This window comes from Choristoneura fumiferana, chromosome 23 (genome assembly GCF_025370935.1).
Source record: "Choristoneura fumiferana chromosome 23, NRCan_CFum_1, whole genome shotgun sequence".
In the NCBI taxonomy this organism is placed as follows: domain Eukaryota; kingdom Metazoa; phylum Arthropoda; class Insecta; order Lepidoptera; family Tortricidae; genus Choristoneura; species Choristoneura fumiferana.
In genome coordinates, this window is record NC_133494.1 from 14415779 (window position 1) to 14443508 (window position 27730).

At 36.1% G+C, this 27730-nt stretch overlaps 4 protein-coding genes across 4 annotated transcripts in view; 2 read left to right on the forward strand and 2 right to left on the reverse strand.

The window, feature by feature from the left end:
* Positions 1-17250, forward strand: part of LOC141441026 (protein NDNF-like) — a 72399-nt gene extending 55149 nt beyond the window's left edge. Inside the window, exons 7-13 of the mRNA XM_074105645.1 lie at positions 156-247; positions 2899-3057; positions 9216-9321; positions 10794-10951; positions 11931-12073; positions 14426-14527; positions 16148-17250. Of these exons, the coding sequence (XP_073961746.1) occupies positions 156-247; positions 2899-3057; positions 9216-9321; positions 10794-10951; positions 11931-12073; positions 14426-14527; positions 16148-16283 (896 nt within the window). The 3' untranslated portion in view covers positions 16284-17250. The remainder of the gene's footprint in view (positions 1-155; positions 248-2898; positions 3058-9215; positions 9322-10793; positions 10952-11930; positions 12074-14425; positions 14528-16147) is intronic.
* Positions 16611-18199, reverse strand: LOC141441029 (glucose 1-dehydrogenase 4-like). Its single transcript, XM_074105649.1, has one exon. It carries the CDS (start codon positions 18034-18036, stop codon positions 17248-17250), a length of 789 nt encoding a protein of 262 aa, XP_073961750.1. The 5' UTR covers positions 18037-18199; the 3' UTR covers positions 16611-17247.
* A 219-nt stretch (positions 18200-18418) lies between these two features.
* Positions 18419-19531, reverse strand: LOC141441030 (3-oxoacyl-[acyl-carrier-protein] reductase FabG-like). The gene has a single exon (XM_074105650.1). It carries the CDS (start codon positions 19423-19425, stop codon positions 18676-18678), a length of 750 nt encoding a protein of 249 aa, XP_073961751.1. The 5' UTR covers positions 19426-19531; the 3' UTR covers positions 18419-18675.
* A 3571-nt stretch (positions 19532-23102) lies between these two features.
* Positions 23103-26923, forward strand: LOC141441027 (zinc finger protein 277). Its single transcript, XM_074105646.1, has 2 exons — positions 23103-23467; positions 23887-26923. Exons 1-2 carry the CDS (start codon positions 23218-23220, stop codon positions 24939-24941), a joined length of 1305 nt encoding a protein of 434 aa, XP_073961747.1. The 5' UTR covers positions 23103-23217; the 3' UTR covers positions 24942-26923.
* Positions 26924-27730: the final 807 nt, after the last annotated feature.

A 27730-nucleotide genomic window follows, 5' to 3' on the forward strand; every position in this document is an offset into this window, starting at 1 on the left:
GAGCTGTTATGGTGCTCAAAATGATCTAACGCTTTCTTATTACTTAGGCAGTAGAGTCGTGTGTATCTTTTTAGCGCCGTATCAGCTCATTCACTTCTACTGCTGACTGTACAATGTTAACATCGCCCAGTTTTAGAAGTGAATGTATTTTTCAGGTCGCAGTACTAAAGTGACTGATGAAGACCCTCTCATTGCCTGTGTGGGGGGCAGGACTCGCCATCAGATAGAAAATCTAGATCCTAGCACGGTATGTACCTCACTGAATTGCGTTGCCATCAGCCGGAAGACGTTTACTGTTGAACAAAGACCTCCCCTAAGAACGTCACAATGAACGACAACCGCTATTTTTGTTCCCACGTTAGAATAAAAAGAAGAAAGAAAAGATGTATATTCGTAACATTACAAAATAAAAAGGTAGAAATAGGTACCTACAGTCAAAGAAACTGTATCACGTACCAAGGTGGAACCTTTGTGCTACTAATGTCATGTTGACATCGCCTACATGTACCAAAGGAACCATATCGAAATTAATTATGAAAAGGTTCCACCCTGGTACGTGATTCCGTTTCTTTGTCTGTACATACGTATCGCAAAATAGTCCCAAATCATCAAAATACTGTTCTTCTTTTGACTTCGGCACAATAATAGCTAATTTCTTTTTAAGATTCTGAATAGCCTGATAGATGCCCCTGAACTACTGAATGGTGTGAACATTCGCGTCCCCCGGAAAAAGGAACGCAGCTGCCGTAAAAGGGCGTTGTTTAGTGTACAGAAACATAGAACCAGGCATGCGCAATTCTCGTACTTGAGACGTGTATGCAAACAGTATAATGATAGTTGTATGAGTGCAGATTTGTTTTGCAGCTCATTGGATGTATTTAAAAAATGTATCAGAGATTTATTGAAGTAGATATTTATATATGCATGTATATGGGCTTAAGATAATTGATGATCTTAATATTGCTTAGGTATAGGTTGTACGTTTGACGTGTTTCATATTTTTTAACAAAAGTTAACTGTACTTAATATTTTTTTTTTTACAGGGAACTATAGGTCTATTTATATAAAACTAATTCCTAGATTTAGCTAAAATGCAAAATTATTGTGTAAGACTGTTTGTTTCTAAATAAAAAAATATAAAAAAAAATAGCTAGTCAATTATAATATCCAGCCTATTGGAGATATGCTCGTGTTGACTTCTTGTTTATTAGCAGCATTAAAGAAATGTAAATATTTTGTTCAAAAAAACCTTCGCTGACCTAATAAACTGGCACGTGCGCTTCTGGATCAACATTGTTAAATTAGATGAAAAAAATACGAACGGTTTCCTTTCACCTTGCTTGTATGTTTATTTTTCTTTTTAATACTTCAAAAAAAGTTTTCCCAGAGGAAACGTTTGATGCTAAATGTGTTTGGAAGAAACAAAATGATGCCAAGTAAGGGGGTACCCATAATAAATATTAAAAGGGTTCTACGAGTGTTTCAACCGCTATGTTTCCTGTCGCATTATATTGAAGAACTGAAAGACCGTAAGCAAGAAATTGAAATTGTACCGCATGCAACCATATCGTTTTATAAAACCCTTTCATTCTGCCTGACTCATTCACTCAGTATAAGCGACAGCAAACAGATAGCGGTTGAAACGTTCGTAGAACTACCAAATATTAAATCGATTCAGTGGTGACGTGTGTGTCACGTGTGTGGGTGTTTATTTGATGTAGGCTGCTTTTTATTCCAAAGTCCCACGGGATCAGGATAAAATCAAGAAATCCCAAAGGCTAAGTCTAGAGACACGAGGTAATGAAATCCACGATCGGATTTTTTTTGAATTCCCATGGGAACTTCCAATGGGAACCAACAAACTGCCGGATCCAATGGGCTTTACGCGTGCGAAGCCTCGGGTAAAGTCTACTACAGATATAAATTAAAGCCATATTTTACGATACGCCCAGGAATTTCGTGATTTTACGATCGGTCGCCGAGATAATATAGACTGCATGTTTCTTATATCAAAACGGCGCATAAAATTAGTTCACAGCGCGGTTTTGTGAACGTCGCCGGGTGACAGGCAGAAGCCACTAACTGCAAAAAAAGATTAATGGAGTATTAACCTTACGATGATATGCATAAGTTTGATTATCCCTCTGGACTTTAAGTGGTAATTGGTGACTTTTGCTTGTCACCCGACGGTTTCACTGGAGTTTGTTGACGTCCGTGACAGGGCTTGTGTCAAAGTAATATTGATGATTGATGCGCCGCGCATTTTGTTCCAAACAGCCAGTCTGGTACCGTAAGGTACATATAGATGTCAATGCTTATCACACCAGCGATTTGCGGGTGAGTTAACGCAACGATATCGCTTTGAGCGTGCAACGAGTTAGCAGCGTGTAGCGTTAAAAACGCCATATTGTAGACTCTCGTACAATAATAATAGGGCGTCTTCGCTTTCAACTCGCCCGCAAATCGCTAGTGTGTTAAGGCCCTTACGGCTGTAGGTATACTTACGTCATACCAAAACCAAACAATGGATAAGTAAAACGTCAAATGTATGTTTCAAACATTCTAACAACTAGAAATGCGCTTGAATTTTCAAATCTGCAATTGAAGAATTCCTAGCAGTCTTAGGAATGTTTCCAACGTTCAAGGAGATGATAATAGTACCTACCTTGTAGGAAATAAAACACTGAACGGTTAACGGAACAAAGCACTCGTGGCTGGAGATACTTTTGGCTTAGTTTTGCACTAGTGCTTACCACAGTCGAGAGAACGGAACCCCATACCAGAGCGGTAACCATGTTTGGTAATTAGATTTCGTGGATTGTAATCAGTTAGATTAGATGTGCGTCAAACACATTGCACCGAGCGCTTAATAGTGACCATTATGATTTCAATTCGCAGACTTATTTCGTGAGCGTCTTCGCCATCGCCCGTGACAGAAGAGCGGGTTCCCTTCTTGCTTCCGGCAGTGTACGACCCAGAACCTCTACTGCGAAGAGGTTACTTGAAAATATGCCATATCGGGCTGACATAAGAAGCAAAAGCGTTTTCTATTTTAAGGTAAGCGCCTGAAGAATACGTTTGTACTCAAGCAGAATTATTTTGCTATTGTTTTTTAATAGACGTTTAGTAAATGATGACTTGACGAGTGAATATGATGTACAAGGTGTTATTTAAATAACTGAAAACCAGAAAGTAGTTTATTGCAAAGCAACGCCTGATTCAATTTATTATTTTGAATTGATTAGGTACACTGTGTTTTAAATCAGTTTGTGTTTGTAAATCCTTTTTTTATTGTGCCCGATCTAAAAAGTTTCGAATGCAACACGCGCCAGTTAAATGTTGTAGCGAGGACTATTTAGATAATTTAGTACTGGCCGTTTCGCTACTCGTATCAGTTACATTTTCTCTTATTTTCTTCTAAAAATGTCGAAGCACAACTGAAAAATAAAAAATGATGAGTGTAGAGTTAGAAATGAAGTAGAATTACTGACTTGGCAAAACACACGAATAAGTAGGTATCTAGTTTTTGACATAATAAAGGTATTCGAAAAAAATTGCAATCAGCTAACTGAAGATAAAAAATATCATTTCTGTGGTGTCGCGAGGTTTTCAGTTATTTCATTAACACCTTGTATAAATACAGTCCTATCAAAAACAAAAATGTGAAATGAGAGTCAAGTTCAAAACTAAGAAAGCGTCGTTGTTGATCGCCGATTAAAAGAAATGAGATCTATGTTAGACGCCATGTTATTCTGCTTGGGATAAGCTTCATGCAAGTTCAAGACCTTCACTTGGCTAGTTTAACGCTGATGAACCGAAACAAATCTTTCTTTATTTATTTTTTTACAGTTAAGAGCGTGCGAGCAACGTTGCATTTTTGTTAGTTTTTCTCGATTATTCCATAAAAATTGATTGAAAATTAACAAAATGTGGTCTGATAGAACTGTTCTTAATATATAAGTTAATGTGTCTTCTCCAATAATTATGCGTGATAGACTTTTATTTTCTTTGAAAACCGTTAATAAACATTAAAATTTGTTCGTTTTTAAAGAGTATAAAAGTCTATCACGAATAATTATTGCAGTAGACACATTAACTTATAATAATTAAGAACAGTTCTATCAGACCACATTCTTAATTTTCATTAAATTTTTATGGAATAATCGTGAAAAAATAAACAAAAATGCAACGTTGCCAGCTCAGCAGGTATAAACGCTCTTAAGTAAACAATCAATTCTCTGTTTCTGACAGATAATGTCTTTCTTTACTTAAATCATAAACTTATATAGGTAGTGTCACGCATACAACAATATGTCACGTAATGGCTGACCATTCCAGGATTTTGACATTTACTCATTCAGTTCATTCATTCTCCTTTTGTGCTATCAGTACTTTTTGTAGCTGTGTGTGTAAATATTCACTTCAACTCTAGTTCAATTTAACAGTAAATTTTATCATATTTTATTATTTTCGTCGGATTTTTCAAGAGTTTCCACCAAATTTAATTCAGCTTTGTTGAAGATAAATCATCAGATTTTTAATTAAAACATGCTATTCTTAAAGGCAAGGGATCATCAATCATATTTCGTATTATTCTTTCGTAAATCTGTTGGCTTGAGGCTGGAGAAAAAAAAAATAGTTTGGCGAATTTGGTAATATCCAAAAGCCACCACGATTAATCATATTGGGTAAACCCTCCAGTGAATGAACCCCCCCCAGTGAATGAACAAAATCACGTTTTTTGCCTAAAATAAGCAATATAGCCATTTCCACCAACTGTCGTATTTTTTTTCTTACCGGCAACTCGATTTCCTATGCAATGGCAACAATCGGTAAATTTATTTTCGACCAATTTCAACATGGCAGGCGTTTGAAGTTCACGTATTTCTGCTTTTGAAGTTTTGTATGGAAAAATTAGATCCCAAATAAGAACAGTGCATGTTTGGAGTAACATTTGAACTGCTTATTTCATGTATACCACTATAAAGTTTAGCTATTGGTTAGATTAAGAGTTAAATCTTCTATAATTGTACTCTTTAGTGGCTTATTTTGCGGTTAAGTTGATATTTTTAGGTGTTCCATTACTGGCTTAACAAATGTTCTAAAACAGTAAATGAACAGTCTGTTCATGTTTGTTTTATGTGTCGGCTCAATATAGTTTTTTTCCTAAAATTAAATGTTAACGTAATCGTATTAAGGTTGTGTTTTCAGATTCTGCATAGAAAACGATTCTGTTTCTTTGAACTAGTATTGGGACACTACGTGTTCATTCATAGGAATGAAAAATCTAGTAAATGGACTATAGAAATTTGGCTTTGTTCATTTACTAGATACCTACTAACCCTATGTATGAACAACGTAGGTAACGATGGACGTGATCGAAATGCACGATAGTTTTACTTCCTAAATTGGACTTGTTAATAATATTAGATTGTACAACAAGAGCATAAAACAAGCCATTTTACCCAAGACGTTCATATAGTCACCCGAGCCGGTACAGCGAGGGTGGATAGACACGTCGAGGAGAAAATGGGGATTGCGAGGAAAGGAAATAGGAACAGTTAAAACAATTGTTCAGTTAGTGTGTACCTTTTATTTGTTATGAATTACTATATAATTATATATTTTTTTGTTTTATTGATTTATTTTGATCGATTTTTATTTTTATATAAATTAAAAATGATTAAAAAATTAATTATGTAGATTTTGCTTGTAGTAAGTTGCTTATTGTTATTAGCCACAATCTATAATTAAAAATTGGGTTGTTAAGATTTTTTTGTCCCAAATGATGATACTTTTAACTAATTAGAGACTGATTACAGACTGATTAGAATACGAGTATCAATAGAGTTTAATGTTTGTTATTTATTAAGTTTTATTATAAAGCTCGGATTATCGTCACTGAAAAAATCTCGTACTTATCTAAAATCAATATGTCAACAAAATTGAACCTTGATATACGTCTATAAAGTTCACTCGGAAAAAATATCTATTTTGAGCTACGAGTTTTTAAAAAAAGTAAATTAATCAAGATATTAAGGTGCTTAATTTGTACCTACTTTAATAGAATTATATATGTATTTTTGTAATACAGAAACATAATTGGAATACTGAAGGTGCTGTACCTACCTCAAGATTTTATATAATAATAACTGAAGAAGAAGACTTCGTTTTATGTTAAAAATGCTTTTCTAAATGTTGATTAAAACTATCTAAATAATGTTCATTCACTGGGTTTTACTCTGTTCATTCATTAACTTTTTCGTTCATTTACTAGGTTTTTGGGTACTTTTTTATAAATTCTTCCATAACTCAAAAACTATACACGTAATAAAAAATCGCAGAAATTAAATTCTTGTTTATTAAATAACGATTGATTAAATTACATAAAACCATTACAATTATTAATAAGTACAGAGTAGTGATTTTTCAAAGTAGAAAAGTTTCTTAAGTGTTCATTCACTGGAGGTTTTACCCTTGATCTCGTTTCATCATAATCATCATCCCAGCCTATAAACGTCCCACTGCTGGGCACAGGCCTCCCCTCAGAATGAGAGGGCTTGGGTCCTAGTTCCCATGCAGGCTCAGTGCGGATTGGGAGTTTCACATACACCATTGAATTGCTTCGCAGATTTCTGTAGGTTTCCTCACGATGCTTTCCTTCAAATGTACCTAATTTCGCACATGAATTTCGAAAAACACAGATGTGCGATCCGGGGTTTGAACCCACGATCCTCTGCTTGAGAGGTTATAGGTGAAACCACTAGGCCACCACGGCTCATCTTTCAATTGAACTTTTACCTAGTTCAACGAAACTATGCCTATTTTCTGTACCCACAAGCCCAGTTTCAAAGTTTGCCGACCGAATAGCCAAGTGGTTAGAGAACCTGACTAGGTAGCTTGAGGTCCCGGGTTCGATCCCTGGCTGGGGCCATAGATATTTCTTTGGATAATACGAATGTTTCTTCTCGGGTCTTGGATGTTTAATATGTATTTAAGTATGTATTTATCTATATAAGTATGTTTATCCGTTGCCTAGTACCTATAGTACAGTCGTGTTCAGATATTTTTGATCAAAATTTCGCTCACAAGTTTATGAACTTGACTGTACAAGCATTGCTTAGTTTGGGACTAGGTCAATTGGTATCAATAATGTTCCATGATAGTTACTTATTAAAGTGAATGAAAAACCGTACATAGTACATTGCGCGATCGTGGAGTAAACTCCAATGAGTGATTTATTGAACGCCGCAATGTTATGTTCCTTTGCAGGAATTTTCCTGCATATGTGGAGTTTTTACGCCTCGCGTCGCACCGATTTGTTACTTCAATCACATGAGTAAAGAAACGGGACAGAGACTAAGGTTCATAGAACTGCGCTGTGGTACCTAATAGCATAGTTTAGCACCGAGAATAGATATTTGTCATTTGTACGCCAAGTTTCAATCTAATACGAATGTTTCTTCTCGGGTCTTGGATGTTTAATATGTATTTATTTTTATAAATATACATATTTATCCGTTGCCTAGTATTTATAGTACAAGCTTTGCTTAGTTTGGGACCAGGTCAATAATTGACAACCAATTACTAGTGTCAAGTGTCGCATGATACTTATTTATTTATTTAATCCTTCAGGATTATTGAAGGAAGGAGGAAGGAAGCCGTTGAATAATAAACATTGAATATCTTCACAAAAGGTATTGGTAGGATTGGGTTCTCATATGCCAACCTTACCAAAGTACTTAGCTATTAGGTATATAGGCTGGGATGATGATGATATAGATTTTTCAAAAAATCACTATAAATCCAATTTTCAACCGATTTAAGTTTTCTCTTCGCTAAACACTGTCTGTACATCTATATTTTCATAATAATATTAAGATATAGCAAATTCAGGAGTTGTCAAATACCGTATTGATCACAATCATAATATTGGTTAAGGATATTGTATGTCGTACACCGACTGAATACTGTATTGTTGTGCATTAATACACAGTAATAATATTCTATTCTATTCATAGTCAAATTTTAAATCAATTACCGTGTTTTAATTTTCAATGTTTTCCCGTTCGTTTTTTTTTTTCATTAATTACTTATACCATAAACTAGAGTAGGATTGATATATTGAGGAAACAAAAATGTATAGCTGTATTAGTTTCTCATGATTCTGTGAAGCTTGTTTACATTCACCCGAGCAATTGGTATTATAAAGGTAAATTAGTTAATGTGTTTACGAAAAAAACAATATCTGAACAAAATTTCAGAGAGCCGTTTTTCCAAGTAAAGACTTTTCTCTCGATTTCAACAGAAATCACGGTATAGAACTACAATACAATACAATAACTCTTTATTGCACACCAATACAGTAAACAGTACAGAGAAAACAAGTATATACATAGAGATTTTCTAAGGTAACCAATAGGCGGCCTTATCGCTTCAGAGCGATCTCTTCCAGGCAACCTTTACAATGGACAGAAATAAGGAATACATTTTAGCAGGTGGTGCAATTTACAGTAGATTAGAGCTGTATCAAGAATACATAAAACTAACACATACAATACACATACACAACAAATCTAAACAGATAGATAGGTAGATAGATACCATAACAACACATAAATAAGCTAACTATAACATTTATACGCAAGATGACAGGTAGTGCTCCTAAGCATAGACCTAAAGATAGGCAAGGACTTTACGCGCCTCAAGTCTATCGGTAGGGAGTTCCACAACCGAGTGGCCTGGACAGTGTAAGAATAAACATAGAATTTAGAGTTTGAAAGTGGGACAGTAAGGAGGAAGTTCTGAGAGCAACGAACAGAAGTAACATAGCTAAATCGCTCTTTGAGGTAGCAAGGAGTTGCAGGGTTAAAGAGAATGCCGTAGAGAAGATGGAGAATGTGAGAGTTTCGGCGAAAGCGGATGGGGAGCCACCTGAGCTGTGATCGGAAATTAGAAACATGATCATATTTACGTAGGCCAAATATGAACCGAATGCACAGATTTTAACTACGGAACTACGTATGTTTAATGAGACGTTCCTATTGTATTCCTAGCCTTATACTACGAAGTGCAAAATTCAATCTTCGTATCTTACCGTCCGCTGACACTTACATATTTAATGCGAGAGAGGGATGGTACGATAGGAACTTCGATTTTCGAATTGCGTAGTGGCCCCGCTGTCCTGGTACAGACTGACACTAATTTGTTTACAGGGCACTATCGGCTCTCCGCTCTGGGTGTCTCTGTCGACATGCGGCGGCTCAGTTGACGTAGAGGTGCTGGTCAAAGGAAAGAAGATATATGCCGCAAGTAAAATAGGTATGTGGCTGTTAAGGGGCTATCTACACTGTTCTGAATCAATGGTGTTAGTTTTTAACCCCCCAACGCAAAAAGAGGAGTGTAATAAGTTTCACCGCTATGTGTGTCTGTGTGTATGTCTGTCTGTCTGTCTGTCTTTGGCACCGTAGCTCTTAAATGGGTGGACCGATTTGAATGCGTTTTTTTTTATTAGAAAGCAGGTTTTCTATCGATGGTTCTTAAACATGTTTTAACAAAATCGGTTCAGCCGTTTTTGAGATATTTAAATTTGAAGTGACAAAGTCTGGGGTTTTTCAACTTTTTCGTGGTTAGGTTATTAGCTGGTGTTCTTAACCACTGCTTGGGCCTGCGTTATCGTCAACGTATAGGGAATATATGCATGAAACACTTTCCTCAAAACTGGAAAAGAAAACGAATGGCGTAAAAATCATCAACATCTGTTGAAAAATAAGCAAGATACGAGCAAATGAAGTTTTGTATTCCGTATCTATCAAAAAAAAATGTATGGTGGTTCGCGCTCAAAAAAATTTTTTTTGTATTTGTCAACTAGGAATGTATATAAAAAAATCAGAATTGATAGTAGGTAGGTACCTAATGTTTCCTAGCGAACTCGGATACCTACTTAATTATATTTAGTTAGTTGTTTAGCTTAAATGGGGAGAATTTTGTAATAAATATGAAATAAGAAGACAAGGTTCACTTAGATAATCCCACCGTTGAAACCCCAATACTCGTTATTTTGGAATATTTCTTACGTCTGGTCATATGATGCAATGTAGTTGCGCCTTTAGGTAGCTTTGAGATTGGACTGACGCTTGATTAAAGGCCTGATTCCATTGAGGCTTGCTGAGGCTAAACACGAAGGGATCTACTGTAAACCTTCTGCTTCCCGTCTGGCCCTTTGACACTACAAATTGAAAGTTCAATCAATCAATGCGAAGATAATAGTGAATCGAAATAAAAAAATACAAGCATTGATAAATTAGTAAAGGAAAGATGGATGAAAAATTATTTGGTTTATATTGTACACTCAACTAAAGCATACACATAGTTCTATTGAAAAATATCTTGCATCTTTTTGTGTGCAAACACAATGTAAATTTACGAAGACACTGAGTAGAGTTAAGTAACATAATATAATACCTACCTATATTGTTCTACTAAACATGGCTAAATTCCACACGCAATCAAGTAAAGCTTAAACACACATTTCTTTTAGGTAGATCTACCCGATATCTTAACAGGGAAGGAAAAATGATCGAAACACTGCCAAAGTCACCTGTTATTTAGATACTTACCTAATTAATTAATAGATACTAGGTACCCAATGCATTGCGCATATATACCTTCAATCAATCGCTGCGCGGTAACCATCTCTACCGAGCAATGAAAATAAAATTCACTCATCGCATCGCAGGTCCATGGTAAAATTTGAAGTAGAAAACCCTAACTTCTAACAACTTTTGGTTCAGATCGCTTCTTGAAATTCTCCGTTGAAGCATCATCTTCCATCCAAGAGACGAGTGACGAGGGATCAGTCCAGTTCGACTCCAGCTCGGAGGAAGCCAAGATGCGCTATGTCATCAGGGTCCTACCAAGCCTCGCGGACCAGGAGGCTGTGGGTATAGAGGTAACTTATTAGGAGAGTACTTCATAATATTCCAAAAGACGTCCACTGTTGAACAAAGCTTCCATTTGGAATGCCACAATGAAGGATTATGTGTGTTAGTTGACAAAAAAAACGCAAGTTCTTTTACTGTCTTTACTTGTGCTGACTGTACTTACATAAATCAGTACAATTTAAAGTCATTTCAATCACTAAGTGCCCGTTGTTTCAACAGTTAGTTAAAGATACTAATAGTCAAATTTCCTTTTTAACTTCTCGTATTAGATTATCTATTCTGTGCTATTAGTTTGTTTAACTACTGATCAAACATCGGGCACTAAGTGGGTGGTTTTCAGCTTGCAAGACATAGCCCGAACGATCAAGCATTTTGCAACGTTCGTAAATGGCTGATCTTTAACAGAACTCCTGACAGGAGCTCAAGACCGAGACGCCGTAAGAAATGTGTCTCCCCAAACTCCTTGAACTCTTAATCCTTGCTACCAACACGTGTGTACCCAATGGGTGCCAACGGAACCCTATTACTGAGACTCCGCTGTCTGTCTGTCCGTCCGTCTGTCACAGGGCTCTATCTCTTGAGCCGTAATAGTTGGACACTTGAAATTTTCACAGATTATGTATTATTGTAGCCGCTATAACAACAAATACTAAAAACAGAATATAATAAGGGGGGCTCCCATACAACAAACAATTTATTTGCTATTTTTGCTTGATATTAATAACGGCAACAAGTAGGTACATCTAGACGCTTGAAATATTCACAGAATCTTTATTTTTACTATAACTTCAAAAATAAATAATTAAATCAAAATAAAATAAATGTTTAAGGGGGGCTCCCATACAACAAATTTGACTTTTTTGACGTTTTTTTGCTAATGTCTAATATTGTACCTATAGATAATGGTGGAACCCTTCGTGCGCGACTCCGACTCACACTTGGCCGGTTTATTTTATATCTGGCTACTACAGATCTAATTTTTTTCAGCTGACAGCATCTTCCGCCCGTTCCGGCATTAGTGCGCCGGAGTTGTCAGAGGCGGGGGTTCGCGAGCTGCGCCCTCTCCGCTCTTGCCACACCATCGATGTTGCCTACTTACCGGCCATAAATCACGAGGGTGACGTCATCAAGTAAGACTTTACAGTCCTAATACCACACACACAATAGTATTTTATGTAAAGTACCTAAACTATTTTACGTTGAAAAAACCGGCCAAGAGCGTGTCGGACACGCCCAATAGGGTTCCGTAGCCATTACGAAAAAATTAAGTAATATTTTTGTAAGGATTTCGTATTTTATACGGAATCTTCCAAGTTTAGGTATATTTTATACCTTAGGCTGCTATTTACTCTTAAACTACTAATAATTCTCAAGCAAACTTAGCCGTTATAGTTTTCCTTGTAAGTTTGATATACTTACTATCATTGTGAATTTTTTCAAATTTTTCTACTCACCGGTTTAGATTGTAGAGGGGGGGGGGGAACGCCCTATTTTAATGAAAATTTGCACTTTAAAGTTGAATATTTCGCAAACATATAACCGAATCGAAAAACCGTCTTAGCAAACCCCTAATGGTTTTAAAAGACCTATCTAACGATACCCCTCACTATAGGGTGAAAAAAAAATCACCTCCGCTTTACCCTAAAAAAAATTTTTTTCGTATTTTTTTACTGTACTATTATGTCGGCATAGTTTATATATATATCCGTGCAAAATTACATCTGTCTAGCATTGATAGTCCCTGAGTAAAGCCGCGGACGGACAGACAGACAGACAGACAGACATGGCGAAACTATAAGGGTTCTGTTTTTGCCATTTAGGCTCCGGAACCCTAAAAACTGTACTACTTTTTAGAAGAGCGAGGCGAGGCCTCCTGACACAAGTTTTTAACAATAGGAGGTCTTAACATTGTTATGAAAAGGACTTTTGTAAAAGGAAAATAAACAATATTATGATATTATGTGCTGCATCATTTCACTATAATACTTCATTTATCACAACATTTATTAAACCGATACAATTCACAATGTCAACTTAGAACAATATGTCAGATAAATTCATTACAAAACCTTAGTTGAATCAGACTGAATGATATTATTATTTATTTTGTTTGAACTATACACGCTGACGTTTGCAATCGCAATCACTATCTTTTTTCTCGCCTCGTCTTATGCCGTGTGAGAGAAAGAAGTGATGAAAATGATTGTGAATTCAAGTGTGTTAGTAGGCAATAAGGTCTACTATCATTTAAAAGGCATTCATAAAGCCGAAGTCAACATGAAGAGGCTTTTTGATACGTGGGTACGTCACGCGAACTGTATGAGCAGAGCTAGCGTTGTGTTATTTTCAGGTGCCTATTTTGACTCTCACACAAGCTATCTTAGATTATCTTTCACAATAAAAAATAGCTGTGCAGTGGACGTATCTTATCATATCAGACATATTGAATTCGAATGAGCTCGCTGTTATCAGGCAAAGGATATTTGAAATCTTACACACAGGCTAAAACCGAAAAGTAGTTTCTGGGAATTTGTATAGGTACTTTTTTACAACAAATTTCCAAAAAATATTACCGGTCAAACAAATATAAAATTCAAATCCTTTGACAAGAAGACATTATAATATTTAACGCGTATTATAGGTAGGTGGTGATCCCTTACCTACTACAAATAGATAGCGCATCTATCAAGGTACTTGTGTTAAATACTCGTGATGTACCTAAGTTATTAACTAACAATTAAACTTGCATTGTTTTAGTAAAACCTCATGGAATTCGCTAGAAGTTACATCGTGGTCTCCGTATAATATTGTGTGGAAAATTTGATGTACCATCATCCAAATATGTGGTCTACCTCCCTAAAACTGATAATCGTTTGCTTGTCAAAACAATAATGCCAATAGACGTGTCTGTCAACTTAAATTTTCGACTTTAGCGACATATTCATTTGATAGGAACTTGTTTAAAAATTGGTATGCCACTTATTTGGCTGAGGTACCTATCTGAATGTAGTGGTTAAGATTTTGCAATTTTAGATGTATTCTGTGGATATATTGGGATAAGAAGTGTAATAGCGAAAGCTCTATTGTGGCTTAGAAAAGAAGATTGGTCTAAAATTTCATCTTTCATCTGAAATTGTCGGTAGGCCTCCAACAAGATGGAGCGAGGACCTGGTTAAGATCGTGAGATCGCGGCGGATGCGGAAAGCACTAACACCGGTCTGAGTAGAGAGTCTTGGGGGAGGCCTATATCCAGCAGTGGACGTCGCCTGGCATGATGATGATGATCAAATTTCCAAATTTCATCTAAATCCATCCACCTGTTTAAGTGTGAATTAGTTACAAGCACACACGCACACAGAACAATACACACACACTTTTGTATTTGTAATATTAATAGGATCAATTTTAAAAGACGCATCGTCTTGAGAAACTCTTCTTTGTCTTCACCAGTGAATAATTAAATCAAATGTTTATTTCTGTAGGTACTGCACGGTTGCTCGCGAAACTGGCATCGGCGATCAGCACTCTTGCGCCTCTACCAAACGGTCTTCAAAGGTGTGCATTAACCACGTCCAACGACCGCCGTGAGTTGACCAACATGTACTTTTACCATATTATTCATGGTTGGCTGTACATTGTTCTATAGAATTTCGATTCACTATTTTCTGATAGTATCATTTCATAGAATAATCCATACGTAGAATATTTACTTCCAATAAATTTAAATCATTGATTTTTCTTGCAAATACGTAGAGTTTTGATTCATATCATAGATTATAGAATAATAAATCAAAGATTCTTTATCCCATATTATTTAATTAATAATAAAACTTGTTACCAAGAAAAATATAGTGCATAGTGTTGGGGTCCCAGTTTTAACTTAACCTAACCTACTTTTATGATACTTACTCGCTTCTGACGGCGATTCGTTTTCTGGTGAAGTTGCAGTTCTAAACTAACTTAACCTAATTTTTAAACTCCGACGCAAAAAGAGGGGTGTTATAGTTTGACCGCTATGTGTGTCTGTGTGTCTGTCTGTGGCACCGTAGCTCTTAAACGGATAGACCAATTTGAATGCGGTTTTTTATTTGGAAGCAGGTTTTCTAGCGATGGTTCTTAGACATGTTTCATCGAAATCGAGCCATTTTTGAGATATTGAACTTTAAAGTGACAAGTTCGGAGGTCTTCCAACTTTTTGTTCGTTAGGTTATAGTTGATGAACAAGTAATATTCATTGAAAAATAATCCATTTATTTGATTTTTTTTTAATAAAAAATGAGAGCTCACAATAGGTAGGTACAGTATTTGACTTGAAGCCAGAGACTGCATGTTATCGAATACAAAAACATTTTTTAAGCTACCTTTACATATAGCAGAGATATAAACGTTTGAAATGACCTATGACCTGACTTAATGACCTGTTGGGGCCGTTAATAAACCATTTTTCTTTCTTTCTTTCAAATTCAAGATTAGACAGAGAAAGATATACTTGCATGTGTCACACACTTATACTGGCTGCATAGAGAAAATCGTTGTAGAAAGAAATACAGATAGGTATATAGATTTTTTGAAAAATCGCTAAACCGGGTGGGCCCTGTAACAGAAGCAAAAAATTAAAACACAGGTTCCACAACTCAAATTTAATTACTTTAGTTCTGCAATTTTCAAAAATTAAGTAATTTCATCATTATGATTATTCTAAGCAAATTAAATGGTATTTTCAATGTACATCCAATAGCCTAAATGACATCGCCTGTCACGTAACAAAATGACGGGTTTCACAATACATTGCTTGTCCAATTAAACTTCAAACTATAATAAAAATAATAATACAAGTTATTTTCAAAAGTTGTAGAACTAAATTAGCTCAAGATGAAGAGTGGAAGCTGGTAGTTTAATTATTTGCTCCTGTTACAGGGCCCACCTTGTATATCCAATTTTCAACCGAATTCATTTTTCTCTTTGCCGAACATTTGTTTGTATATCTATATTTTCATAGATGTGGTCAAATATCGTATTCATTGAATTGTGTTTATACATTGCGTTCGAGCAATTATTCGTTTAAATAATAATTTAATACTTATCAGAATCTAAATATAAACACAGAGTGCAGTTCTTAATGTAACCACTATAACAGCTATCTGATTTTGATATTTTCATACAAAAAAATGGTGTCCTGCACTTACTTTTGTTTTTTTTAACAGGTCTAGAGCTATCGCGCAGAAACTTTCCGGCCTGAAGGCGGGAACAAGATACGCGATACAAGTGACAGCATCTAGCAAAGGGGCCACGGTGCCATACAAAACATTGATCGCCGAAACAAATGTTGTGTGTAAATAAGCAAAACAGAAAACAGTATTAAGCAATAGGTATTAACTAAAACGGCGATAACTTATTTTTAGCGAAGAAAAATGTAAATAACCTATTTTTTGCGGTCCGAAAATGAAAGTTTATGACAAAGAAAAAAGATTTTTTTTTATTCGACTGGATGGCAAACGAGCAAGTCCTCCTGATGGTAAGAAATCACCACCGCCCATAAACATCTACAACACCAGGGACAACAACAACATCTGCAGATGTGTAGGGGTATTGAAGATGAGTTAAATTAACTAAGTATATTTTTGTTCGTTCGTGATCATGGTAGGTATGCTTAACAAATAGAGTGAGTCAAGAATCAGTCAATATAATCTTTAGTTAATGACTTATAACGACTAGGTACCTACTATTGAGTGTGTTCAGACGTTCAGAAGCGAATGGAAGATACGCAGAATAGCATAATATATATTCATCATAGTTATACAAAAAAATATTGTACTGACGAATAGAAACAATTAAGTCCCCAGTCAAACGGCAGTCCAAAAACACCAGTCAATCCTATATTACACCGAAAGAATAAGTAGGTAGTTTTTTTTTTAATCTTATATTTTAACGAGGCTTTAGTACACTAAATGCGACTAATACCAGCCTAAAGAATAGTTCAAATCCAAAATTGTTAACCGATTAAGATGTAGCGCAATTTCAAGGCCTAAAGAATCTCTAACAGTATTTTAATGACGCTAAATTTCGATGTAAATTTCCTATTGTGATAATTTACCTACTGTAAATACCCCACGTACAATTGTTATTTATTGTTGTATAAATCAAGAAAGCAAAGAATCTGTATTTAACTTTATACGATACAATAAACAGTGGCATTTATAAGATAAGTATGTAAATAATTTTAAGTTACAGAATTCATAAGTTCCTAATTATTTTTATGTAAATAGAGTGTAAAAGACAGTTCAAATATTATATCTGATTTTGATTATACATGTTTTTTTTTTATTATGGTCATTTTATGAACCCACAATATTTCCCCCATATCTACAACATTAATTGTTGCAGTCGTATTACGAGCCTTGTCACTTGCAAGGAAAATAACAGTTTGAGCAATGTCACCGCTTGAAGCGTGTTTTCGCAGCGGAGTCTGCTTTGCCTTTGCTGCAAGGACTACATCTGAATTCATATCAGCTCTGTCGTGGAATTTCGATTTCCCTGGTCCCGTGCTAACTGCGTTGACTCTGACTCCGTGCTCACCCAATTCAGCAGCCAAAGATCTTGTGAACATGTCCAAACCAGCTTCAGACACTGCATACGGAAGATAATTTGGAATTACTTTGGTCGCTGCGATGCTAGAAATATTTATAATATTCCCCTTTGTTTTAATCAGATGAGGCACAGCTAAACTTGTCAGTAAATAAACGCTTCTTAAATTTGTTGCGATCATTTTGTCGAATATTTGTATGCCGTCTAGGATTGATGCCACGACTGCTCCAGCTCCAGCGTTGTTAACAAGCACGTCGATCCGTCCAAAATCCTTCACAGTTTCATTAACAATTCGTTCCACATCCACATCCACAGTCACATCGGCTTCCACTACTAAAGGCTTGATGTTTTTAGCTTCTTCGCATTGTTTGGCAACCACTGTAAGATTTTCTGCGTTCCTTCCAACAATCACAACTTTTGCTGATAGCTTCGCAAATTCTACTGCAATAGATGCACCAATACCGGAACTTCCGCCAGTGATAATCACAACTTTATTTTCAAAATCCATTTTTAAACCTCTTTTTGCCGGAACGTTTTTAATTTTACTACTTCACTGTATCGCTGTACTTCTTTGATTACGACGCGAGACGATATCAAGGTAGAGTGCAGTTTTTATGTAGCTATTAACTTATCTTTCGGTAATCTTTACGACACTATAATGTTCAATGTGTTCAAGCGATTCAATACGATACGAGCCACAAACACGCTTTATATATTATATAAGTGGCTATTTAATCACAATGCTTCTGTGGTACTTAATTTGACCTTCGCGCATATTTTACACCGTCAAACTCACGAATATGACACAAACTTCAGCTGGAGCTGCATGCAATTCATAAAGTTAAGATCGCAGGTTCCGTATGATGTCAATCATATTCAATCAATCTGTCAATCATATATTTATTTGATAAAGAATTATTTGTATGTAAGTAAGTAGGTACTAAAGTAAGAACAAACTTTAACACTGTAGGAAGATGATCACAGTGCTATGTAATCACATAATGATAAAAACAAAATTATTTATTTATAAAAGAAGACACTGATACAAACATTTTGTTATTGAATTTTGGATAGAATCAAACAATCCATTAATAAACAAAGTTGTTTATTTCAAATTACTTAAAACATTAATTTTCAAATATTTATCTCACTCCAACAAACGCCCGTTATCTATTACATAAATACTTCCAGTGATACTATTAGCCTTGTCACTTGCTAAGTAGAGCACCATATCAGCAATATCTTTGCCGACAGCGATCTTGCCAAGAGGACTGGACGCCTCCCTGTTTCTCACAAATGCTTCGACATCCAAGCCAGCAGCAGCAAATATATCAGTCTTAACAGGTCCGGGGCTAATTGCATTGACCCTCACTCCATACTCCCCTAACTCTTTAGCTAATGACTTTGTAAACATGTCTAAACCTGCTTTAGATGTACAATAAACAACAAATTTGGAAACTGCTTTTTGTCCAGCAACACTTGAAATATTTATGATGCTACCCCTTGTTTTAATCAAATACGGAGTAGCAAGGCTAGTCAATAAGTAAACACTACGAAGGTTGGTATTCATGAGTCTATCGTAAACTTCGATTCCGTCTTGGATTTTGGCTTCCGCTACAATACCTGCGTTGTTTACAAGTATATCGATCTGACCAAAGCGTTCCATGGTTTTTTCTATGATGCTTTTAACGTCTGAATCGATAGTAACATCAGCTTTTATTATCAGTGGTTTGATGCCTTTAGCACTCTCACACGATATGGCTACGTTTCTTAGTTTTTGTTCGTTTCTTCCGACGATAACTACTTTTGCTGATTGTTGGGCAAATTGGATTGCTGTTTCAGCTCCTATTCCTGAACTGCCTCCGGTTACAATCACCACTTTGTCTTTGAAATCCATTTTTCTCTAGGCTTGATAAATATATTAACTGAGCCAACAGTTTTGTTTTTAATTAACTGAAGTCAGAATCTCGTGTTGTGTTGAGTGTAGGTCTAACTGAACTGAACTGAAACAATAAAGTGATATTCAGGTTTAATTTATTACTGTTTAAGTTTTAAGATGGCAAATGCCAGTCAGAAAGACGATTCTCTTTATAAAATAAAATTGAAGAAAGATTAGCCCGTTATGCCCGTATGATTAAATTTAGATTGCTCTACTCCCCAAGAGGGTATCATATCAGAAAAATTAAATAAAATAAATATTGAACTCACTAATATTGAAACCGAGTTCAGCCGTTTTTGCGATATTGAACTTTTTTTTTATTCGACTGGATGGCAAACGAGCAAACAAATGGGTCTCCTGATGGTAAGAGATCACCACCGCCCATAAACATCTGTAACACCAGGGGTATTGCAGATGCGTTGCCAACCTAGACGCCTAAGGTGGAATACCTCAAGTGCCAGTAATTTCACCGGCTGTCTTACCTACTCTCCACGCCGAAACACAACACTTCTGCTTCACGGTAGGATTAGCGAGCAAGATGGTGGTAGCAATCCGGGCGGACCTTGCACAAGGTCCTACCACCTGCCACTTTGAAATGACAATGTCAGAGGTTTTAAACATTCCATAAGTTGGTTGTGTTATTGTAGGTAACTACTCTTATTTATTTTGACAATGTTTAATAATTAAAATATTACTTAAGTACCTAAGTATGCTATTACCTGATATATTATTTCATATTGTTATTTTCTTACCTACCGAAATAAGTAGGTAGTAGGTACGTCGTACGCTGGCTGGAAGTTTATTTTAAAAAATCATTACCAGTTTATTACATCACTGTTCATAACAATCTAAGATGATTCGCACGGAAGGTTTAAAAAAAATAGGTAAACAATACGGAGCAATTCTTAGAGCTAGGTACTTACCTACATGCACATCACAACGATCACGCGTGTTCATTTTATCACTGTGCAAATTAAAACAAACAAACATTCCTTATCAATCATCATTATAAGTGCTTACAGTTACTTTAAGTACCTACAATTATCATTGAGAGCATCATCCAGTAGGTAGGTATTATTTATGTCATCCAAAAGTACCTAATAATAAAAGGTAAAACAATAGGGACCTATTGTTGCCCTTTTCAATTACAAACGCAGTTTTGCGCGGTAAATAAGTACCTAAGTATACCTACTTATTTGCAAAATGTCGGTTTAAGTACAGAAAAACGCGATAGGTAGGTACTTAAATGTGTACTTACCTAAGGTGCTTTGGGGTAATTCCACGTGGATTTTTGATGAGTTGACATGACGTTTGTAATTTCGTTAATTACTCCGAGTTGATACATTATATTTAAAATCTTAGGATATTTCTGTCGTTTCCACTAATCGATCTTATATACTATATAAAAAAGTTTCTAAAATATGATCGATTTATGGAAATATTGGTATTCAAAAACTAGTTACTTATTTTTTTTGCACAGGGGCTATTTCGGAATATAGCGGGGTTATTCTGCGTGTTATTGAAAGGTGGACTTTATTATAATTTGGCTCAAGGTTCATATTTCTTTTTAGGCTGAAATTACCCCATTCATTTTTATTTTTTATTTCGTTAGTAATATCCACAGTTACAGATTTTTTCAATATCTGTATTCCGAAATAACCCCACAAACGCAATGTGGTTCTCAAAATTTGCCGCAAAGGAATATTAAATCTACATATATTATAGAACAAAGATGGATTAGTTACACCATTTATAACTCTTGAATAGCTGGACAGATTATTATGATCTTTGATGTGTGGATTGTAGATTTTGTCTCCGCCCCGAATAGCAGAATAGGGGGAGAGGAGCGAAGCCGCGGGAATATACTAGTAAGTATATAAAACAATTAGAAATGCCATGTCACTTTAATATTTTGAACTAGATTTTACCCGCGGCTACGCTCGCGTGAATCATAAACATTCAATGAAGCAAGCAATCAAGCAAGCATCCTAGCAAGCATTTAAGCAATCATTTAAGCTAGCTTGCAAGCAAGTATGCAAGCAAGCAAGCATGCAAGCAAACATTTAAGCAAGCTTGCAAGTGAGCATGTTTCGCTCGCGTGAACCATAATCATTTCAAAGAAGCAAGTATGCAAGCAACTAAATAAAGTTCATGCTACATCGTTTTGATAGCCGAAGTATCAGGTACGCTACCCTGTTCGACACACTGGAGATCTCTTTAATGTTGTTAGAGAGGGATCTATTAACAAGGAACCCTACGCCACCCTGTGATGTTTGATCATCCTCGCGGAAGTACAGAAGGTGGCCCGAGTCTAAGATGATGGTGCCCTCTCTATGTATTTCACTTAACTCCTGAATATGCCACCCTTATGTTCTCCAGCTCCACTTCCAACTGCGCTAGAAGAGTCCTAAAAGTCCGTCCGTTCTAGGTAGCCAGGGTCAGTTTACTTAGGTAGCCTTGGATCGACCGGGATTCTTAGCATCCTCTGCCCTACCGTTACCATGAACGCTACTATGGCAAGGAATAGCGGGGCGACCGGGAACTGGGGGCCATCTCTTTGCCGTGCGCTTAATTCTGGTAGGGGTTTGCCCATAATCCCCACACTGGGCATGCGAGTTGGCGATCGTAGGGCACAGTTTATTGCACCGCCGATGCTGCAGCCCATCCGGGGCCCGGGGACTTAACTGTGCCGATTTTGGCTGCGCTATGCCGCAATCAGCCAGCTGCCAGAGCCCAGTCTGTCAGACGGCAGGGTGCACCACGGGCAGGTAAGGTTGGCTTGGGGTCCATAGATGGAGGTTGGCACCACAAATAAAAAAATGTAAATCTTGAAAAGTTGAAAGTTTGAATACCTCAGACAATTACCATACTAAAGTAAGCTGGGGTTATTTCGGGAATCACTTCACTGGAATAACCCCTAAAGGGGTAATTCGGGAAAAAAATTAAACTATAGCTAGGCCTTTTAGACTGACACAGTCATTCGCAAAAAACGATTATTTGTCATAACATTAATAGTTCAATCTTGTAACTTATCAGGTTTTAGAGTTAGCGGTGTTGGGGTTATTTCGTATTTAACTTTTTGGCACGAAAATGCACTCGACCCAAAAAAATATATATTGCACGTCCAACCGATGTCAGCGCCTCGCATCATCTGGAGAGACGCGAGGAGCGGTAAATGGGGCGTCCATTTAAGTGCTGCCAGTGGTTAAACATCAACACGTTTAGGAGAAATTTTAAATAAATGGAATAACCCCGTTTACGGAATTACCCTAAAGCACCTTACACAATTTCATATTATCATAGATATTGGTTCAGCAGTTTAAGTGTGAAGATGTATTTAAACAAACAAACAAACAGACAGACAGACGAATAGGTGGGCAAAGTTACTTTTTAATTGTTCTATTTATACTGTTTACTTATATATATTAAATTGATAGTGTTCGCCACTAGTTCACTACAGTGAACATGATTCAAGACTATCTCATTGTATTTTTTTTATGTAGAATTTTTTGGTCTTTAGGTTTGAATCATGAACCTTTTTCAAATTTTGACAATAAGACTTAAAAGTTAAAAAAACGTCTCACATACGATTGCGAAAAACCAGAAAAACACTTCTCTAGCTTGTGTTGTCATTTTGACAACGTCAACGTCATTGATTCTTGTTCGCTCGCTTGGCGACAGCTGATACCTACCAAAAAGCTGTGAAATCGTTGAAGATTACCCGTGAAGATTAATTAATAACTAAAAACTATGTCGAAACCCGACAAGCAGTTCTTCGGCCCACTTACTTTACACCAAAAAAGTGAAACACCGACAATTTTTAAGGACAACGACGTACAGGAGTGCGAGTGCATTTTGTGCCATGAAAAGTTCACATTACCCGATGGAGAAAAGCAAATGCTCACACATTTCTTCATGAAACACCGCTTGGTTATTGCCGATGTGAATCAAATAGCTGATTTGTTTGAATATTTGAGATATTGGCGTATAAGATTTAAAGGTTAGTTTTGGTGAAGGTGTATGTGGTTAAACGGACATTTTTCAAAGATAGAATAATAAAATTATGTATTCTAATATAAGGAAGACGTTAAAAAAGTATATTTTGCCTAACTAAGTTATCTTTAAAGTTTACAACTACATTGAAAATTTAGGGGCCGACTTGGAAAAAATTTGGTGGCATCAAAAGGATACCAATATAAGATCTGTCTTTTACAAATGTATCATCTGGATTCTAGAATATGCTAAAAAAAGCATTTTGTCTTATATACTTTTCTGTGACTGTGTGAATTGTGATTGAGACTTAATAGAGCTCCACTCTTGTTACTGTCCTCTATAGTAAATACACCAGATTCCAAAGTTTGTACTGTTAATAATGCCTTTAAAATTGGTGAGTTAATGTTTTAACAAATTTTTTTACAGATCAAAGCCTGCCTTATTTCTGTACGACAATGTTGCTGGACAGCAAACCAGACGGTACCAAGTCAAAAGACGAAGAATATTACTTACTAAGCGATGTCTTACCAGAAGACAAAGAGTTACGGACAAACTTGCAACAAACAAAACTAGAGAAACTACTACAAAGACACCAGTTTGAAAGAGAGGATAAAAACTATGAAAAAGAGTGCTTATTCTGTAGATACGTCTCTAAAGACACAAGAGCTAATTACCTGAAGCATTTATTTGAAAAACACAATTTTCATATTGCAAAACCAGAGAACCTAATATTCATTGATAAATTAATAGACACTGTAGCAGCAAAACTAGACAACCTGCACTGTATTTACTGTGAAGGATCATTCAAAGACCGCATTATTCTTAAGGAGCATATGAGAAAAAAAGGCCATAAAAGAATCAATCCTGAGAATAAGGAATATGATAAGTTCTTCATGGTGAATTACATTGGGGACCCTCAAACTAGACACAAACACCCAAAACATCATAACAAAAGTCAACCACAGAGAATACCAAATCCAGTGAATGACCGCGATTCAAATGTAGATAGCGACCCTGAATGGTCGGAATGGGTTGAAGAAGATGGTCCACAAATAACTTGCCTGCTGTGCGAGCATACAGAGATGGAATACGAAACTATGTTAGACCACATGGAACGGAAGCACGATTTTTCATTTACAAAAGCAACTACAGGTTTAGATTTTTATCATAAAATCAAAATTGTGAACTACATTAGGCGGCAGATACATTTAAAGCAATGCTTAAGCTGCGAAACTGTGTTTGATGATTCTGTTAATTTGGAGAAGCATTTGAAGGAAGTGAAACATTGGGAATTGAAGAAGGAAAAATGGGATCAGCCTGAATATTATTTTCCGACGTATGAAGATGATCTGTTCTTATGCTTTATACATGATGATGACGAGAGCTGGTGGGCTACGGATGAACAGGAAACGGAGAAAACTGATAATCGTAGGTCTGATTCTATATCTACAGAAATGGCTATGGCTGTCCTATGTGATTAAAACATGCCATGTAATAATAATAATAATAATAATAAGCCATTTATTTCCGATTAACACTTTTTACAAATATTTATAGAATATCCCTTAAATCGGTGTGCCTTCTGGCATAGGCCTCCTCCAACAATCTCCACTCTGCTCTGTCATCCGCAACTCTGGTCCACTGTGGCCCCAGGGTCAAACGGATATCGTCCACCCACCTCCTTATTGGGCGTCCTCTTTTCCTGGTACTGTCCCTAGGGTACCACAGTGTGACCTGTTTGCTCCACTTATTTTGTTTACATCTCAGCATGTGTCCCGTCCAGCTCCATTTTAAATGGTCAATTCGGGTGAGAATGTCTGACACTTTAGTTTTCTTTCTTATCTCTGTACTTTTAATTTTGTCGCATTTTAACATGCCATATACTTAACAAAAAAAACCCGGCCAAGTGCGAGTCGGACTCGCGCACCGAGGGTTCCGTATAAATATTTTTATTATATGATGTAACTAAAAATTTACGGTTTTCGCAATTTTTCCTTTATCTGTGCTATAAGACGTTGCTTCATACCAAATTTCAAGTATCGTGAGTTCACGGGAAGTACCCTGTAGGTTTTGATTCCCTTGCGACTTTCGAAAATTTGCGATATAAACGGCTGTATCTTTTGATTGCGTTGTCTTAGAAGTTTGATTTTTTCACAGCTCCTAGCTAACAGTAGACCTGAGTATTTGATATAAAATTCAACTTGATTCCTCCACGCGTTCCTGAGAAAAAGGGTCTTGACAGACGGACAAATGGACAACAAAGTGATCCTATAAGGGTTCCGTTTTTTTCTTTCGAGGTACGGAACCCTAATAGAATATTGTAGTTCACACCTAGAGAGTTTGCGAAATTTATAAATGTGAAATTAACTATGAGCTTTACAGTGAAGGAAAACATCATTAATATTTTTGCACACACATACTATAAAGAAACTCCATTGTGTATGTGAAATGTCCAATACACACTGGCGCAGTGTGGGACCTATATGACCCAAGCTGCTCTCTCATTGTGAGAGATTACTTTGCGGAGGTCCATATCAATGAATTAAAAACAAAACAACAAATAGTAACTTACGGAGAGTGAGAAAAGTGTATAACTGGACATGGAAAAAATTATGTATTGAAAACTATAAAAGAAAGATTTACGGTTGTAAATAAGCAATATAGTAAAATGTTTGTGAGGGGATTTATACATATTATTATATATTCTAGAACATTATGTAAATGCAATACTAAATAAGGCTATATGAAATAACTATTATCTATTGTTATCTGCATTAATATCTGCCACAGCAGAGCATGTAAATGGGTGGATCGACTTTTTCTTGTTATATTCTGTCTCTGTCCTGTCAGCGAGGGAACAAAAGTAGTACAGTTTAATAGAAAAAATGTTGTGTCACATTATACTTACATGCTTATTAGATGACTAATTATAGAAGGGGCTTAAAAATTAATGTTTGGCAAATTTTGACCCTATAAACTAGCGGTTTAATTTAAAGAGTGACTCAGGAGACCGTAACTATAACTATAAATGACAAGAAAAAGTTGATTGACCCATATCTGGCAAATCCCATGAGTCCTAGAATTGGAGTCATCAGATGCATGCTTTGTTGTAGCAGAAGTTGCTGCTGGTGACTGTACATATCTGTGTGTGTAACTCTTAACCTAATGTTTAGTTTTTATACAAAAAGTCATAGTGACTTCCATTGTATTGCATGACAAAGTAATTCATATTAAAACTTAACGCTTGGAGTGGCGGAGCCATATTTAAAATTTACTGTCAAGTGGCGCGGCCATTTTGAAAAAAAAGCCGGTCTCGTGCCAAACAAGTGTGTGCCGGGACCCGGACGCTTGCCACTCCAGAGGTTTACTGTGAGATGAGAATGTTATATTGAGTATTAGGAATTAAATGTATCGATAATAAACAATTTTTGATAATAAAATAATTGCTAAGTGCATCATTTTGCATCATTGTTTCATTGTTTAATACAAACTAGGTATTTTTTTTGTTTCATGTTCATTAAAAGCGTGTTGCTGACAGTACTTGGATAATTGGTTTATTTACGATTATTTTGTTACTTCATTAATGCTACTTTGACTACATGTCACACGGAAGTTTAAATAAAAACATCATCTTGTGTGCAAGATTACGTCATTTTGTACGTCATCCGCACTGTTTGTCCGACCCCTGCTTATAAAATTAAGGCAGTCGAAAGGTTCCCGTAGTATTAGGTACCTACTTGTTAAATCATTAACACGGTCTATTATTACCTTGTGGAATATTTACCAATGAAGCTTGTTAGGTATACTACCCATTACGAGTACTAAATTAATTACTGGGGATGTCGTGTTCGGCATTACAACAACGTGGTCGGAATAATTGCGTGAGCTCACAAAATGCTTAAATTAAAGAAAATTGATTGATTGAATTTTTTTACACTTTAGTAGGTATATAGGTACCTTGTCACTGTATGCCTTGGGAAAAAAAATTCAAACTTGAGGTAACAGCGACAAAGGTACTAAGTATAAAGATATCTTTGGCCTCGACTGTACAGTCGAGTTCATAAACTTGTGACGGCGTACGCCGTTAATAATAGAGTCGTGTTCAGATATTTTTGATCAAGTTTTTGCTCATAAGTTTATGAACTTGACTGTACACATGAAAAAAATTACTGGACACTATTGATTCCAATTGACTTAGTAAAAGTAAGCAAAGCTGTTGTTTAGATCATTTATTTACCCAAAGTTTTTTTGCCTATTTTAAGCGACACAG